Consider the following 18,144-nt stretch of genomic DNA (forward strand, 5'->3'; position numbering starts at 1 on the left):
ACTTATCTTTCTAACACGACTCAGCGTATAAAAACACTTAATAGAAGCTTAGTCCACTTCTACGCTCTCGCGGCTTTTCATTAAGTTTCTTTGAAATAATTATATAGGCATTTCCTCGGCCAGCGTGGCGTCAACAAGCTGCCACCTCAAGCGCATGCAAAGAGCAGAACCCGGAGCAGCCGGAGGATTTGTGAATCTTAAGCGGTTGGGAGCCATCCTCCGCCTGACTCAGTCTGGGGGAAGACGTAGGTGGCTGCAGACACACACTGCTTGGTAACACCCCGGCACACCGCGGAGCTCGTACCTGGGCTGCTTTACAGCGCTCAGCGAACCAGTGTTAGGAATAGAATTATTAGAGGAGATTTAGCCAAAAACAAAGACGCGAGCCATCTCCAGAACCAGCACCACCATCCCCCCAGTCAGCCTCCCGACTGATGAACCTACACCCAGGGCAAGGCCAACTTTCGCTAGGAAGTGTCCGAGACTCAAGGAGGCAGGATTCGCCTCGTGTCTTCCACACCTTTATTTCCCTTCTCATTCTGGGCAATTTATTTAATCCCCTTGCCCTAATCCCCCAGCCAAATGTCCTCCCATCATCTCCTTGGGTTTTATATTCTGTGAAACTAAGATTACCTTACTGGGGACAGATAGTTGTAAAACACGGCACAAACAAGTCCTGATACTGCCCAATACTCTAGACATTGCTTCAGCAAAGCACGGGCATAAACTTTACCTTTCCGCTCTCTTCAAAGGCTCTGAACCTAAAAGGCTAGTACCTAACCCATGAAGATGCCATCACCTAGAAATGATACGAATCAAGAAAGAAAACAGGAACAGTTCATTCTGTAGCCTTACTTCTGTATTTTCCTAAAATAAAAATACATCTGGATTGAGATCTCTATAGGCAAAGCCGATCCAGTAAAACCATCCATGCGTTTGCATCCTAAGTCATATCCAAGAACTATTATAAGCAATAAAAGCCTGGGAACAAATTTGAGAGTTTAACTACAAAAATCGGAGCACTATTTCTTCTAACTCAAGCCTGTTCCCGCGCAAGGCACTGCAAGACCCACTGGTGCCAGACGTGGGGAAAAAGGCCCCATGAAAGGTACTGACAGGCAGGATCCTAAATAGGCACCGAGGTTGTTCTTCTCGGGGCTCAAAGCACCGCTCTGCCCCGCTCACAACCTCTGCAAGAGCTGACCAAAATCCCTCTACTCCACCCCAGTCCACTGTGGTGACGTACGGAGCAGAAAGCACGGGGATTTTGTGTTCCCAGGCTGAATTTACACTCCCAGCCATCAAGACGAAACATTTTCTTGTAAACTGACCAAATGTTTTCTAGAAGTTATTGAAAACAAACACGCGGTCGCCCTTATGCCAGTTTTTTTTGCAGAGCAACTCCTCAGAGCAGTCGTGTTTAAAATGCAAACCGCTTCTCCAGAAGATATCCTATCTACCTCCTCAAAATAGAAATCACGACAAGGTAAAGCCAGAAAAGCACGTTTTCCCAAAGGAAAACTTAACAGTTGTTTGTCTTCTCCAAGACTGCTCCGATCTGCAACTTATTTCTAAAGGAGCACGTTTCTTTCCTGAAATCCAGAGCTTCTCCCCGACTCAGTTGCCTCTCTGAAGGTCTTAATTCCCTCACAGAAGAGGAGATGGCATACCAAAGTCACATGGTTCATAATTAAGAGGCTTTTACTCCTCTTTGCCCTTTAAAACACCAATAAAGGGACAAAGCCATGTTCTTTCAGATAACTGGAAGAAAACACGGGGCGGGGGGGGGGAATATGGAAAGGCAGCACTTGTGCTGGGGACAACTGTTACTATATTTAGTCGCCTTGTTCTGCAAGCTGCCGAGCATCTGTTTCAATGATGGTGAATGACTTTTTTTTTTTCCTGCTAGTCAAGACAGCATTAATTAGGTGAACCCAAACGATTGCTACCGCCGCTTCCCCGTGCGCCGAGCCCTCGTCTCCCGCATCCCGACACAGATTCCCTGCTCGTTCCATCCTAACAGCGGGCCTCCCATCCTGGCACCCACGGCTTTCCTATTCCCGAATGCCTTAATAACTCAGGCGAAAGAAAATACAGCACGTTAGGAAGAAGTTTTTAAAAAGGGAGTATCTGGGTACAAAACAGAAAGCCCCTAACAATTTCAACTCGTTAAAACGCAAAGAAAACCATTCTTTTGCAATCCCCTTTCATATCAAGACAATAGATTTTCAAAAAGGGCTTTTAAGGAAAAAAATAACCCATAAGCCAGCGCTTCTTGAGACCAGCTTCAAAATTTTCTCATTCGAGAAGAGAATTCCTAAGCAGAGCGCGTTATTTCAATTCACACTAAACAAAAGATTATCGAGAGCGTTTTGCAAAAAAAAAAAAAAAAAATACAGTTTCTGCAAAAGGCCTCTTTCATCTTAATTCCTTCCTTGGAAGAATTACTTGAGGCTGCAAACCCGAGCAAGGTTCCCACAGCGAGCGGTTAATTGCAGGGGGAGGAGGAAAGCAGCAAACCCCTCACGCTGAATGCGGCTGCTGGGGTTTAAGTTTTAGGAGCCTTCCTTGAATTTTGGCTTCTTTAGAAACAAAATGGTCGCGTTTCTCAAACTTGCCCCTAGCAGAGGCCGTGCAACAGCAAGACCGCTTGCATATAGGCTTTAACATGGAAATGACAGTCTTTCCTAAGCCCAGTGGAAAAACAAACACTCTGGGGGGTCGCAGGGAAGCTTTAGGGGTGACACCACTCCCCAGCCCCCCGAGCTGAGATTTTTAAGCTGTATTTCCCCAAATTCTTGCCCCTGCCGCCGTGGCTCAGCCTCTTCTCAGGCTGGGGGATGGGTGGGAACTGGGTTTCGCCAAGCCCAGCTCCATCTGAAAAGACTTTCTCTCCAAACTAAACCGGTCTTTTCCAAGGAGGGAACCTTCCGGATCCCACCTCGCCGCCGCCTTCCCCACGGATATACCCACATCCCACCATGCCATCCTGGTGGAGTGTGTCCCTTCCCCCAGGCGAGCACCAGCATACAAAGGCAGCCTCGCTCCATTGTCCACCTACAGCACCTATACATCCCACCCCAAACCCGCCTCGACGTATATTACACCAATATTTAGGTGTTTACACCCCCCAAAAAGAGAGCTGCGGAGGCAGCGTGTCATTTCCCCCCATCCATTGGTACTTGCACCCACAGCCAAACGTATTTTAACGGCGTTAACTTGATCAACCTCTACCGAAATGCGCAAATCCCAGTTAAAAATCAGGTTTTGAAAGCCAGCGGGAAATTATAGGAATGAGGGGGGTTTTGCCTGGCTGCAAATCTCCTTCCCAAACCTCCGACTGAAACTCAGGAAGGTAAAAACAAGCAAAAAAAAAAAAAAAAAAGAAAAAAGGTAATTAACAATTCAGCGCCTGCCATTTTTTCCCATCCATCTCCAAGCAACAGTACCATAGCAACTTTTTCCCTGCTTTAATACATCTTACAAAAGGAGGAGGACTGGACAAAATAAGACCCAGGAATGTCAAATTTCCACTTCTGGGCGCCTGTTCCTTCAGCAAGCCAAGCTCGGAATTAAACAACCGACCCCAGAGTGGGGTTTTTTTTCCCCAAAACGCCTGCCTTTGTACAACGCCGGGTCACGTAACCTGGACTGACGGCCAAGCCAAACCACCTCGAAGGCAGAGCCCCCATCCCAGCAGGGACCAAGCGGCGACTCTGGGCTCGGAGGGGGGAATAAAAAAAGGTGGAACTCCATTAAAAACTCCATTAAAATAGGGCAATTTCTGTGCACCGACAGTGCAGAGATGGGGCTTTGCTGCCTCTGCCCCCCAGGCCGGGGGAAGGGAGGAGACCCCCGGGGGCCGCCCCCCCGCACCCCGGGGTGACCCCAGGGGTCCCCCCAGCCCCAACCGGGGCCCTGTCGCTATTTTAGAGACAGGCTGCCCCCCCCGCCAGCGGCGGGGACCTTCCTCCCCCCCCCCCCTCGGTGTCACCTCATCTATTTTTCCCATGGTGACTCATTATTAAGGACGCTCCGTCATTTTTCCAACGCAGAAGATTAAAGGAAGCTTCAAAATCCCTTTTTTTTTTTTTGGGGTGGGGGGGGGGGGGTGGGTGTGCGTGTGTATATGTTAAAAACAACCGCGAGCTGAGCAGCCACCTTGGGCTCATCACCTTCTTTTTTCCCTAAAAATAATTTAAAAAAAAAAAAAAAAAAAAAAAAAAAGGCCCCAGCGCAGGGTGCCGGGTGTGAACTTCGTGTATTTCCCGAGGAAAAAGGTGTTGCTGAGCTGGGGGTGGGGGGGAAACCTCCTCCTCCTCCTCCCTCGAAGAGACGGAGGGAGGAGGAAAAAAAAAAAAAAAAAATACAACCATGCAAACAGCCACTACTTCCTTATGAGCGGGATTAATTTATGCAACGACAAAAAAGGGAGGAAAAAAAAAAAACCAAAACCCAAAAAAACAACACAACCCCAATCACGAGTCCAGAAAGCGCTTCCCGCGTGGAGGGATCCGGCATTTTCTTCGTGGGTTTGTGTGACTTTTCTTTTAATATATATATATTTATATTTTTTTTTTAAGTCACGTTCTCGCGGCTGCGGGCGCTTCGGTTCCCACCGTTCGCTGCACCTCGGGGTGGGGGGGGGGGGGGTGGAACGCAGCATCCTCAGGGCCGGGGTAGCTCCAGACGGAGGAAAACAGAGTAAAACGGGGGTAAAAAAAATTACCAAAAAAAAAAAAAAATACATCTCCAAACGTTGAGCGATTTAAATTAAAAGCGAAGGAGAAGCAAGATGGCCAGGCTCACGGCTGGCTCCGCGCACCCCCGCGGCGTGGAATCCCCTCCTGGGTGCAGCGCCGAGCTCCGACACGCCGCTCCTCCGTCTCTTCGTGCTTTATTTTCAGCCGGTTGTTGTCGTTCCCGTCGTTATTACTGTTATTGTCGTTATATTTCCCTCAGCTCCGGCAGGTCCGTCCACGCCGCCGGCCTCCGCGGCCCATCCTCGCCATGGCGCGGGGCTTATTTACAGCGATTTTGTTTTCCTCCTCTTCTCCACAGGCCGCGGTGCCCCGCATTCCTCCCCTCCATTTTCTCCGGTTTTTATAGCTTTTTGCCCCTTGTTTTCCTCACGCGGAGGGAAGGGGGGGTGCGGAAAGGGCCTCCCGGGGGGCAGGGTGGGGAGCGCGGCCCGAAGGCGCGGGAAGGACCGGCGGATCCCCCCCCCCCTCGCTCCCCGCCCGCCGCCGCCTCCCTCTCCCCACTCACCGCTTGAAGTGCTCGATGATCTTCTCCTCACGCACGTTCTCCGGCAAGTTGCCCACCCAGAGGTGCCTGGTTTCCCGCACCATGCTGCGCGGCGCGGGGCGAGCCCGCCGCCCCTGCTCCGGCTCCCGGCCGCCGCCGCCTCCCCCCGCGCAGCGCTGCCGGCCGCCGCTCGCCGCCCGCCGCCGCCTCCTCCTCCGCCTCCTCCTGGCCGCCCTCCGCCTCTTCCGCCGCGGGGCCCTGCCGCCCTCAGCGCCGCCGGCTGCCTCCCCCCGCGGCGGCGGCGGACGACACCATCCCCTGCGGGGGGGCCCCCTGGCTGGCGGGCCGGCTGGCGGGCGGCGGGCTCCCCCTCCGCCGCCGCTTTTCTTCCTCCCTGCCTCCCCCCGCCGCCGCCGCCCTGGCTCCTTCGCTCCTTCCTCCTCCTCCTCCTCCTCCGTCAGCGGCAGCCGGCGCCCCCCTCCCGCCTCCTCCTCCTCCTCCTCCTCCTCCTTCCCCCCCCCCCCCCGTCCGCGCTCCCGCTCCTCTGCCGGCTCCGCTCGCTCTTCCCCCCCCCCCTCCCCTCCCCGGCCCCGCGCAGCGCCACACGGGGGCCCCCGCGCAGGCGCACTGCGCCCCGGGGCGCGCGCCGCCAGGGCCGGCGGCGGGGGCGGAGCGCGGGCGCGCAACGCCCCGATCCCGCGCGGGGACGGAGGCGGCGGGGGGGGGGGGGGTGCGCCTGCGCGAGGCGCTGAAGGGGGGGCGCAACGGCAAAGGGAACGGGGGGGGTGCGGGAATAACGGGGGAGGGGGGAGAGTAACGGGGGGCGCTGCGAAAATGAGGGGGTGGGGGCTGTGGGAAAATCAAGGGGGGGGGGGCACTGAAAAGTGGGCGGGGGGGGGCTGTGCGAAAAGGTGCGATGCGAAAACTGGGGGTTTCCGCGAAAAATTAAAAGGGGTTTTCACCGCAAAATAAAGGGCCGCGCGAAAAATAAAGGGGGGGGGGGCACTGCAAAAGATCGGGGGGCCCGTGCGAAAAATAAAGGGGTTACATTGCAAAAATAAAGGGGGGGGGCATTGTAAAAAATAATGGGGGGCTGTGCGAAAAAGGAGGGGGACGTTGCAAAAAATGAAGGAATTACGTTGTAAAAAATAAGGGGGGGCTGCGCTGCAAGAAAAAGGGATGCGCTGCAAAATTGGGGGGGCTGTGCAAAAAATAAAGTGGGGGCACTGCTAAACGAGGGGGGGCCGTGCGAAAAATAAAAGGTGTGATGTGAAAAACAAAGGGGTTTATGTGAAAAATAAAGGGGCTTTGTCACAAAAAATAAAGGGGGGGCTTTCTAAAAATGGGGGCTGTGCCAAAAATAAAGGAGGGGGGCATCGCAAAAAATAAAGGAATTACGTTGCAAAATATAAAGGGGGGGGGCTGCATTGCAAAAAACGGGGGGGCTGTGCAAAAATTAAAGTTGCTATGCGAAAAAGGAGTTTCATTGCAAAAAATAAGGGGGGGGCTATGTGAAAAATAAAGGAGGGGGCACTGCAAAAAATGGGGGGCTATGCGAAAAATAAAGGGGGGCATTGCAAAATGAGGGGGGGCTGTGCAAAAAATAAAGGGGGGGCTGTGCAAAGAGGAGGGGGCACTGCCAAAAACGGGGGGGCTATGAAAAAAAATAAAGGGGGGCTGCACTGCTAAAATAAAGGGAGGGCTATGTGAAAAATAAAGGGGAGGGCGCTGCAGAAAATGGGGGGGCTATGTGAAAAAGGGTTCACATTGCAAAAATAAAGGGAGGACTATGCAAAAAATAAAGGGGGGGCACTGTAAAATGAGGGGGGCAGTGCAAAAAATAAAGGGGGGCTACGCAAAAAATAAAGGGGGGCTATGCAAAAAATAAAGGGGGGGCTGCACTGCAAAATGAGGGGGGGCTGTGCAAAAAATAAAGGAATTACGTTGCAAAAATTAAAGGGGGTACATTGTAAAATTGGGGGGGGGCGCATTGCAAAAAATAAAGGGGGGGGCTGCGCTGTGAGAGGCGGGTGCCGCTGTCACCCCGTGCCCCCTTCATTTGGCACCCAGGATGGTGGCTCGGGGCGCAGGGGAGCCTCTGGGTTGGGGGTCCTGGCTGCCCCCCCCCCCCCGAAAAGGGGGGGCCCTGGGCTCTCCCCCCATCTCTGGGAGCTGTGTTCATCCCTAAGGGCTCAGAAAGCAGCCCCGGGCAGGGAGGGGGTTCAGAGAATCCTTCCCCAAAATCCTGAGAATGGGGTGAGAGAAACTCCCGTCCCCGGGGCGGGGGGGCAGCCCCCTGCGCCCCCACCCACTTTTCATTAAAAGGGGGTGGAAAAAAAATGCTCGTCGCGAATATTCCCCTGCTCGCAGAATTTAACCGACTGGTGCCTGGCACCCCGTCCCCGCTGGAAAAGCGGCTCGCGACCCGGAGCTAAACGTTCTTCAACCTGGAAGGGCTCGTTTTCCACCCAAACGTGCCTCTGCGCGGACACAAACACCTATTTCTGTGCCCGAAAAGGAAAATGCCCGACCGATTCCCGCTGCGAGATTCCGAGAGCGGTTTGAGGTCAGGATAAAACCCAACACGCACCCAGGGCCGTCACTGTTGGTTTTTTGGTTTGTTTTTTGTTTGTTTTTTTTTTTTTTGAAGCTGCTTTCCCCACACAGAGCAGACCGGTATTTCCCTATCTCCCTTGGCCGAAGCCTCCTGACAGCGCTTTTCCATTAATTAAAGCCACGTTCTTATTTGTCGGGGGCGAGCGGCGCTCAACTTCGCCACCCAAGTCCACCTCGACGGCTGGGCAAAGTTATCGAGCTTAACGAACGTGCCAATCTCTTGATTTAATCAGAGCTCTGACGCACTCGAGCCTCGGCAGAGCCGGGGCTTATCCCCAACTCCAGCCCATCCCATCGCGGCCCCGTGCCTCAGTTTCCCCAGCGATGACGGGCGTTATGCTGCTCCGCCAAACTCAGATCTACTGATTAATTTAAAAAAAAAAAAAAAAAAAAAAAAGAAAACCAACAACTCTCCGCACGCAAACCGTCTATTATTTAACACATGCCATGGAGCCACATGCGCACGACAAAACGCACTGCCAACACGTTTCTGCTCCGGGGAAACGGGCTCAGCGCTCTGTTTGGACGGGTCAGAAGCCCAAAGAGCGGTCGCTACGCGTCTGTACCTCTCCGGACACCCATTTCGGAGAGGAAGAAACCCACACCATGCATCCAACGGCTTTTCCACGCCACATTCTCCCATCGAGTGTGTTTGCTGCGACGGCATTTCCAATCGCTCTCCCCCTCCCTGCCAAGGCGGCACCTCCAAGGGACACGATTCAGCTTTTCCATGCCGAATTCTCCCCTCTCCCATTGAGTGTATTTGCTGCGACGGCATTTCCAACCATTCTTCCCTTCCCTGCCAGGGCGGCACCTCCAAGGGACATGAGAAAGCCACGCTGGCTCCCGGGTCCTTCAAAGGAAACCTCCCGCGGGGTCACTGCTGTCACACGGCCATCTTGCGGGCACGCTGGCCAGGAGGGACATCCGCGGGTGGCAAACAAAGCCACCAGACTCTGCTGACAGAAGAGACGGTTGAACCGAGCGCTTGAAGGGCTCCGTTCACAGAAAAGCCAGCTGCAAGAGGAGCACAAAGCCCGGACAGTGACGCGAAACGAAGCTCTGGACCATCCTGATATTTTTTACTACGCTTTGGGGGGAAACTGTTCCCAGTTGTGCTCGGGCGATGCCGCTGTAACTGGATCCCTCTGACTCGTTCGAAGATTTTAAAGAACACAGAGCCAGGCGAGACACTAGAGCGAGCACAACCCTCCTCCCAGCAGGCCAGAGGGACCTCCAGGAAGGACCGGTCTCAGGTGGCAGCAACCAGTGCCATCATTGCCACCGTTCACGCCAGCCTCCCCGGTGACAACACAATGAGCATCCAGGGGCGAGACACGGACAAGCATCCCCTTCCCAAAGGGGCAAACAGGTGAGGAAGAGGAGAGAAGGCCCTCGGCCTTCAGGACAGGCAAGGGCAGGGGCTGAGGCACCGCAAGGCGCAATTTACATTACTCATGTCCGCACGGTGGGTGTAGCCAGGAACCCAGCTATCTCCGGGCATCTCGGCCAACCCCGCAGTTAAAACATTCAGACGTTTCATATCGGCACTTGGAGAGGATTAAAATGCCAGGTCATCTATTAATGAGGGAGGCAGGTTATAAACCCATCTCAGCTTGAACACCACGTTCACGTCAAGAAAAGCAAAGCGAGAACAGGACAGATCAAAAGAGAGCCATTAAAGGCGTGAGAAAACGGTGCTGCCATATATGGAGCTAATAAAGTTAGCAGCTCGCCAGTTTAGAGGGGGAAAAAAAAGGGCAGGAGAATCGGAAAACATCCTTGGGGTCCACGCAAAGAGCCAGAAACGGCCTCACTTCGAGGAGGAAACGTCAATAAATAGGAGCGAGCGGATAACGCTCGAAAAGGCAAGTTGGGACATTTTTAACGCGGCGTCTTACCCAAGCGGTGGAGCTCGCTGCCACGTGTCGCCGGGACTGCTGGCCAAACATTTAAAAAAGCACAAGATTAGATACCGAACAAGGACAGCAACCAGAACTCTTAATTGCTAAGAGCGTAACTTCCCTATACTTGGTTCTGGCTGAGCAGCAGCTCGGCGCAGCTGGAGGTGGGGACATGACAGCTCGCCACGTAGCTGGGGACTCGCGTGGATCACAGCGGTGACACTGGTGGCACGCAGTGATTATCCCCAGCAGCGTCCAGGACGCGTCCAGCTTGCTTGGCTTTTTACAGAAAAGCAGCAGTCAGCCAGGCAAGAGCCCTCAGACATCACCAGAAACACTCGGAGCGCTCCTTTGTTTGAGCCGGCCAGCTCCAGCCACCATCTTGTCATTATAAAACGTATTTACGTGCCTTTCCTGCTCATTGACTATATTTATTAAAATGACAGTATGGCAGCTGAATATCAAATTACCAGCTAGGCTTTTATCTCCTTTTTTAAGCCAGCCTGAATTACTGGCCTAATTTTATTGCTTACCCATTACGTTTTATGCAATGGGTAATTTTCTCCAAGAAGGAATCGGTGCTGTTTGATATTTGGGCTCGTTTGTTGCCAAGACAGAGGATATCGGCTTACGCGCTGATAACGCTTTGAGCACGAAGCCTGGGTCTGGATCCTAAGCAACACAAAGCATAGGATTTGTATTAATAAAGCTCTTGATTTCGGTTCTTCCCTTTTTGAGGGTCAGTGCTCCAAATCTTCACAAGGAGATGGCTCTGTCCAGAAAACTCCCTTCACGATTTTGAAACCCAGTATTTAGTAATTTATTTTCTAACGCTCTTCCCCGCTAGACTTCACGGTGGTGTTCTTATCCACCCAGTACCGGGGATGGGAGCCGCCACAAAATACCACCACTGTAGCCGGCGGCTGAGCACCAGTCACCTTCCGCAGCACAGTAACCGCAGCTCCGGAGCCCCTGGAATTCCATTTACACTGAACCCATTTGAGTATATGTATATATATATATATATATATATATATATATATATATACATATATATATATAAAAAAAAGCACACTTCTGTTTCCAAAGTACTTTGCGACACAAAAACAGACGTTTCTTCAGCAGCAGAGCAGAGCGTGATTGCTAAACCATGCCACCTTAACACTGTGTGCCCTCACGGGACTGCAAAAGAGCTTACTCTGGCTTACGGTATAGCAGATATATTAGAATTAATACCTTTTTCTTTTTTTTTTTTTGCCTGTTGGGCAAAATTAGAAATACCAAAGTGCTACTTCTGCCCTGCTTCCCCTTGCCCCCTCAACTTCTGCGCGGCCACGTACCAAAGAGCTGTACCTGCTCACCTCGCACGGGTTTTTCCCAAACACGGGGCATTTCATCAGCTAGACAGAGAAGACTTTGGTCTTCCAGGCTGCAAAATACTTGATTTTAGGGGAAAAACAAAGCAAGCAAAACCAAAAAGCGCCAGCCCCCTACGATGATACCCAAACATGACACCTGCAAAGGATATAAATCACCTAGGACTGGACTGATCACCAATATCCTGTATTTTGCCGTTTTTAACACCCAATTGTTGTATTATTTCTACATAAAGGTCCCACATGCAATGCCCAGGAAAAATCACAGAAATTACACTGGAGATGTTGGCAGGACAAGGGTTTAGTGCGAACCCCACAGTCCAAATCCGTGAGCTGCTCTTCCCCACATTCCCCATCAGATTGATCGGCACACACAGCGCAAAATAAATACCGAGGCAGCCACCATCAGAGCTTTTGTTTCACCAAACACCATTTTGATACCGAAGCGAGTGGATGGTGTTTTAAATGGAGCAGACTGCATGTGCGTTTGCGCCGTTATCGCTCTTTCAACTTCAGAGAAAAATACAGAAGAAAAATACTTGTGCGCTGAGACCTGCTGCGCTCGAAAACCTCTCCAGCAATCCGGCGCAGGAGAACAGTTTCTGGGCAAGTTTTGGCTCTCATTTTACCTCTGCAGCTCTCCCGATGCAGCTTTTTAACTCTTCGGGAAAATAGGAAAGCTTGAAAGACTGCAGGTTTCCCCCCTTACGGAGGAGGAGCGGAGGTTTCTATCGCTCGCTTGCTTTTTGGCACTGGAAATTCAGGTTTTGTTTAGCTTGGAAACCTCATGGATGGAGCTCTTTCTAGTAACTCTTCAGTCCAGAGCAGAGGGTGGTAAAAGTTCAGGTAATTCTCACTCGTTTGTCCTGAACTGCCAAAGAAAAGTAATTCCAAGTCCCACGGGGTGTGCCAACCTGAAAAACGTGGAAACATCCCAAACAGCCAGGTTCTTGGTCCACCGTAGCTCCGTGCCAGCAAAGGCCTCTGATGAGCATGAGGCGTATCTCCAAACCAACACATCCCTAACGAGAGAGGAAAATTAATATCCCTGTCCATGCTGGTTTATTTCAAGTATAGACAAGGCTTTGGGCACAGGAGCTACTGGCAATTTTCACGTACACCACACACCAACTTTCCCCAGCTCTCCACCGCAGGGAGGACGGTATGAAATCTGGCCAGGACACCTCATACTTACCCTCCGCTAAATTTTTGCCAGAAAAGCATAAAGTCAATAGCTGTGCTGCAAATCAGCAACCAGGCTGCCTCACTGGCAGCAAAATCACTGCATTTCTCATCAGGTGTTGCTCCAGCTTAGCAGGGCAGGGCCTCTCTGCTGGTCAGCCAGAGGCATTCACGCAACACCGCTGCCAATATTCTCATTAAGGGAGGCTAACGAGAAGGCGCCGATACCTAACACTCCTTGCGCACTAATGACTGCGGGGGCTCTGCGCCTTGAAGTCATGTGTGACCTCGGAGAGACCAGCGCCAGGTGCTTTTTATTACCTTTTGCAACACAACAAAAGAAATTGCAGCCAGTAAGGAAGCGTTTTCCTTCTTCCCGGTGAGCGAGCATGACTTTGAGGAATCGAGTAATAAAACAGCAGCACGTTCACAGGAAAAAAAAAAAACAAACAACAGTTCAGGGGGACCCTGATCTTCACCAACACAATTTAGGACGTTGCAACGCTCCCTCCGACGTTAGCCCTTTGTGTGAGCAAAATTAGGAGTAATATACTATCGCGTGTAGGGCTGCTCGCTTGTAGGGAAAGGGGCCCCACAGTTTTACTCCCTGGAGGCTCCCGTTCTCCCCACCCCTTTTGTGTGTATTTTTTTTTTTTAATGTGCCACACATCAGCACAATGCTGACAACTGCATTGTATGTTTTCTGCCTATGCAGCAGTTCAAGAGCACACAACTCTGGAAGGGTTTTTTTGAAAGGGGAAAGGGGGAGGGAGCTGTCCTTCGTTACACTCTTCTAATTGCACGGCTCGCTCTTCCAAGTGACCACTTGGAAGGGAAAAAACCACCAAGGTTTAAAAATGGTAACATTTTTAGCATCCAAAAGGGTAAAACTCAGTCTTCTCACGAGATACAGTGGAGCTTAAGAGTAAAAGCTACCACAGGCAAGACAAAAATATAAATCACCAGGGCTTCTTCTCTGGAGTTGGAAGTGACCGCAGAAGACAGCTCATCTATCCTCACTTACTGTTCTTACAGTCGCTACGTTTCCACACCTGCCAACGCAGAGATACCAGCACTGAAAAAGGAAAATAGAGGGAAGGGTATGAAAAGCTGGACGGTCAGTTTTTTCCACCTGCCAGCAGCAGTTCCAGGGAGCCTCGGTGGCACCGCTCCAAAGAGCAGCGACCGGAGCACATTACCAGCCCTCGCAAATACAGCTAATAGTTAATATCTCACAGGCACATGCGTTATACAGATAGGGCTGGCAAACACAGCTTCCTTTAAAAATAAGGATGACTAATCCACAGCAGTTTTTCTTTTTTTTTTTTCTTTTTTTTTTTTTTTAAAGGCCACAAGGCAGAGCTTTTTCCAGAAGCACCCGCCTTTGCTTTTGTGAAATAGTAAGCGGTGGGAAGGGGAAACCCTGGGACCAACTCATGCTATCCAGACAGAAGTAACCACAGAAACGTTGTGGGTTTCTGTGGCCCGTGTACAACACACGCTCACACAACCAGAGCACTGTGCCCTGCGCTCCTCAGCAAGGCCAGATCCCGCTGCCCAGCCGGCTCTGAGATCCCTGCATGTTTACAATACTTACAAAGAAGGTATCTGCTGTGGAGAGGGGTTACACAAACAATTCTCTATTTCCCTGGGATGGGGAAAAAAAAAAAAAAAAAAAAGGCATAAGGCAGCTTTCACCCATAATATTTCAACACCCCCTTGTGCTACCTGGGTCGGGGAAGGGGTGCGCTGGAAAAAAGTGGCACGTGCGGGGTTTTGTAATCGAAGGGGAGCATCTGCATGAGGTCGGTGGGCCCAGTCCCCCGAGCAAGGTCACTCTGCCTCGCGGGGAGACACATTAGCGCTGGCAAACCTGCTTTAATGCAAAGCTGCGGTCAAACCACAGCAGAGCCAGCAGTAAAGGAGGTCACTTGGGGACTACAAAGAGGTAATGAATTTAAAAAATAAATAAATAAATAAAAATATCTATAAGCAGATGTTTACTGACAAGCAGGCAAGTCCACAGCTTCACAAGAGGAAGAAGGAAGGGTCTGCGTGGAGCAGGCGGAGAAATAACAGCCCCGTTCCCAGGACGCAGCAAAACACTCTACATCTACACACAACACTGAACAGATTTAGGTTACAGCTTTTAGCCAGCCCCATTTACCAACCTCCCCCCCACCCCCAGCTTTGCAGCCCTAAAACCCAACAAATTTGTCATCTTTTTAAGCACTCAGAAATGGAGATTTGCCACCGACGTGATTTTTGGTGGTGGCACCATTAAAATACTTACCCACCTCACAGCCAAGGGCTGTGAAATCTTAAATTTGTGACTGTTTGCAAATGATTTTGAAAGCCTTCCAAGGAAGGTGCTGTAGGATTGTAAATCCTTCCCATTATTAATAAAATGGAGCTATTGTTCCAGCTCTAATCAAGACTTGTCTCCAGCTGGGCAATTTTAAAATGCAATTCAAAACACACACACAAAAAAAACCCAAAAAAACCACGATCATGAGGAAGCTTCAACCCACAGGCTACAAGGAAAAAAAATAAAAAAAAAAAAGAAATCACTGAAAGAGCAAGCTGTTCTTTAAGGGGAGGGGAGAAAGAAAATAAAAAAATAATAACCCTGCTATTTAAAATGAATTCCAAGCGGGAGCGTGTCGGGACGGGGGGGGGGAAGCCTCCCTCCCATCGCCTGGGAAAGGTCACTTCTGCCATCGGTACCCTCGCTACGGCTGCGGCATTGCGAGCCACCCCATTGCTGCGAGCCCAGCCTCATCCATCTCCATCAGGAGACATCTCTGCTTTTAATTTATTTAGGAAAAAAAAAATAAAAAAATAAAAAAAAACAACAACCAAACCCTTGCAAACACTTCCCAGCATCCTTTTCAAGGATGGGGAAATCTAGCAAGGGGGAGAGGCTTGGAAAAGAGCTGCCAGCCAGGGAAAAGGCAGGGAGAGGTGGTGCATCCTCTGCATCCTCCTCCTCCTCCTCCCCGGCGCTGCGGCAAAGGCTCCGCAGTGGGTGCTCCCCTCCCCCGTAGAAACTTCTGGAATAAGCAGTCGAGCTGGGGAGAGGAGAGAAACCTTTATACCCGCAGAGGGGAGGGGGGAAAAAAAGAAAAGAAAAAAAAGAAAAGAGAGAGCGCAATAGAGCACATAATAAAAGGGAGAGGATTGCACAAGGATGGGGTGCGTGCAGGGGAAAAAAAAAAAAATTATATAAAAATTGGCAGCCCTGTCTCAGCGGGGTTTTGCAGCCTGCTCGGCTTTAAATAAAAACGCCCCGACACAAAGCACAAAAAAAAAAAATTAAAAAAAAAAAAAAATGGTGGTGTTTGGAGCGCTCGATGGTGGGATAAAGGAGCTGATCCCTCCTCCCGGATCTACAGCAAAGCCCTGCCATTGCAGTTCAACTAATTTGTCCTCTCTTTTTGTTGCAATGAATTGTCTGATCCGGACTATTTGATTGCATTTGCAGCTTCAGTTACGGGGGTTTATTTTTGTGTGCCTTTTTTGTTTTTTCTTTTTTGGTTCTCTTTTATTGTTCTTTTTCTGGGTGTCTTTTTTTCCTCTTTTAATTTAACAAAAAAAAAAAAAAAATCCTCCCCAAATCTCCCAAGGAAAATCTACATCTCTGTGGAACAAATAAAACATTCAGGCACAAACTTCCACCACGGATTGTAAAAAAGAGATGGGTTGCTTTTTGTTTTTTTCTTTTTTTTTTTTATGGCATTTTTTTTCTCCTGCTTTTAGGATACATTGTAGTAGAAAGCCAATGGAGGAAAACAAAGGTAATACATATATATATATATATATATATAAAATCAAACATATATTCGGGCCAAAATTGCAGTGATTATATATAATTAAATCATAGTGTTTTAGGTGTGTGGGTTTCTTTTATTTTCTGTAAGCAGTCCCTACAAAGAGAGATACATATATATATAAAGATGTGTAGTAAATATATAGAAATATTTCTATATATATAGAAATAAAAGAGCATCTGTATGGGCCTAAAACTGTAATTCCAGGAAAAAGGATCAGTATTTTAGGCGTGTGGTTTTTAACAAAGAAGGGGCAATGTTATAAGGTAGCCTGTAACAACACTGTCATACAGAAAAAAGGTAAGGCAACATTTATAAAAAAAAAAAAAAGGCAAAGCATACATGGTACCTTGGCTGCAGCCTCCAACAACGAGCGTTTGGATGTTACGGGGTATTTTTTGGTGGATTTTTTTTTTTTTTTTTTTTTTTTTTACGGTATTGCCACCTCTGATCGCACCAAGTATATGCTTTTAATTAACGGAATGGCGGGCAGGTTGTCGTGGGGAGCAAGGCGAGCGGTGATGGCTTCTTCCCCGCGCCACTCCAGCTCTGAAGATAAATCAATCCTCGGGTGTTTTGTCTTTTTTTTTTTTTTTTTAAGCGCGTTTGGGTATTTTCCATGCCGTGAGGAGAACGAATGGTGGTGGCTTCAACCCCTGTGAAGGAGAAAAAGCGGTGGAAGAGAAAGAATTAGGCATAAAACTACCCACCTCGGGTTGCGTGCGGTGATGATGAAGGGGGGGGGGGGGGGCGTGTGGAAAGAGCAATTCTGGGCCAAAAATCTCCACGCCATGAGGAAAACACAAACCATTTCAGGGGTCGGCGCCGGCGAGCTGTGCCGTGAAGGGACTGAGGGGACGATGGTGCCGGGGGGGAGCCCTGAGGCAGCGATGGCGCCTGAAGCGGCGGGGGGGAAGGCCGAGGCCTCCGCCACCCCCGTGGCCGAGTGGAAATGCGCGTTTCTGGGCATTTTCGCACCCTTTTGCCACAGCGGCGGGGGGAAAAAAAAAGGGGGGGGTGTGGGGGGGGGAAGGTCAGGTTTCACCCGCAGCGCTTTTGCCACCCGCCTGGAGGGGATACGCACATCAGGAGGAGCCCCTCCACCGTGCTCCTGACACGGCTGAAGCCCACGCTGGCCTCCCGCAGCCGCCCATCATCCGTCCTTCCCCCCGCTGCCCGCCCGGCGCCATTTTGTCGCCTGGGCGCCGCTGGCCCTGGCCCCGCCGGGCGGCCATTTTGTGGAGCGGGAGGCGGGGGGGCAGCTCCTGCGGCAGCGCGGGCGAGGCGGCGCTGTGGAGCCGTGAGGGGCAGCCCCCGGCCTCCTCCTCCAACCCCTTTAGTCGGGCAAATACCCTCCCTTTTCTTGCTTAATTTTTCTCTTTCTCCACAAAAACGCGGTGCCGGTAAAACGCCGGGCGGAGGCCGATCGCCTCAGCAAGATTCAGCCGCGGACGAGGCAGTCCGATAAAGGAGATTAAAATACATTCCCCTGGCTTGGGCTGTGAGGGGAAGTTTAGCCGCACAGAGAATTAAGGCATTTATTTATTTTTAGGAGCTATTCCCCCACCCCCTCCTTCCAGCGTTTTTCCCAGTGATAAATCACCGAGGTCAATAAGCTGCCTTGACAAACGGGATAACCTCTGCGAGAAATCCTTTTTTTTTTTTTTTTCAAATAAACCCCTTCACCTATGGGGTCTGATGGACACTCCAGCAAAATAAAGATGTAACCTAAACTGTTTGCAGCCAGGGCTGGGCGAAAATTGTTAATTTTCGGGAAATCGGGCTGAGGGATGCTGTCATTGCTGCTGATACGATGAAGGAAAACTGGGATATAACATGTCGAAGTCCCACTTGCAGGCGTGTGCTGCGCATCTATTTTCAGAAATAGGGTGGGTTTGGTTTTTTTGGTGTGTATGTTTTTGGTTTTTTGGTTTTTGTTTTTTTTTTTTAAATAACCCAGTGTATCGCTTGCAGCCTGGTAACGCGCTT

General features: G+C 50.5%; 1 protein-coding gene and 1 long non-coding RNA gene across 13 annotated transcripts in view; both read right to left on the reverse strand.

The window, feature by feature from the left end:
- The window catches only part of SPEN (spen family transcriptional repressor), a 68,097-nt gene extending 62,419 nt beyond the window's left edge, over nt 1–5,678 (reverse strand). For all 4 annotated transcript variants that reach the window (XM_054222635.1, XM_054222634.1, XM_054222633.1 and 1 more), the window contains exon 1: nt 5,269–5,678. In XM_054222635.1, the coding sequence (XP_054078610.1) occupies nt 5,269–5,351 (83 nt within the window). In that variant the 5' untranslated portion in view covers nt 5,352–5,678. The remainder of the gene's footprint in view (nt 1–5,268) is intronic.
- A 2,608-nt stretch (nt 5,679–8,286) lies between these two features.
- On the reverse strand, nt 8,287–17,437 carry LOC128918384 (uncharacterized). Of its 9 annotated transcripts, XR_008469530.1 has the most exons (8): nt 17,240–17,428; nt 16,505–16,811; nt 13,923–13,973; nt 13,289–13,400; nt 11,129–12,165; nt 10,301–10,439; nt 9,765–9,803; nt 8,298–8,822 (listed from the first exon to the last, which is right to left on the reverse strand). It is a non-coding gene; the product is annotated as an uncharacterized LOC128918384 (long non-coding RNA). The 9 variants fall into 9 exon arrangements; XR_008469528.1 differs by having other exon boundaries at nt 8,293–8,819; nt 9,765–10,439; nt 17,240–17,437; XR_008469527.1 differs by having other exon boundaries at nt 8,293–8,822; nt 9,765–10,439; nt 17,240–17,437.
- Between the last annotated feature and the right edge of the window lie 707 nt (nt 17,438–18,144).

Source organism: Rissa tridactyla, chromosome 16, assembly GCF_028500815.1.
Source record: "Rissa tridactyla isolate bRisTri1 chromosome 16, bRisTri1.patW.cur.20221130, whole genome shotgun sequence".
Classification (NCBI taxonomy): Eukaryota; Metazoa; Chordata; class Aves; order Charadriiformes; family Laridae; genus Rissa; species Rissa tridactyla.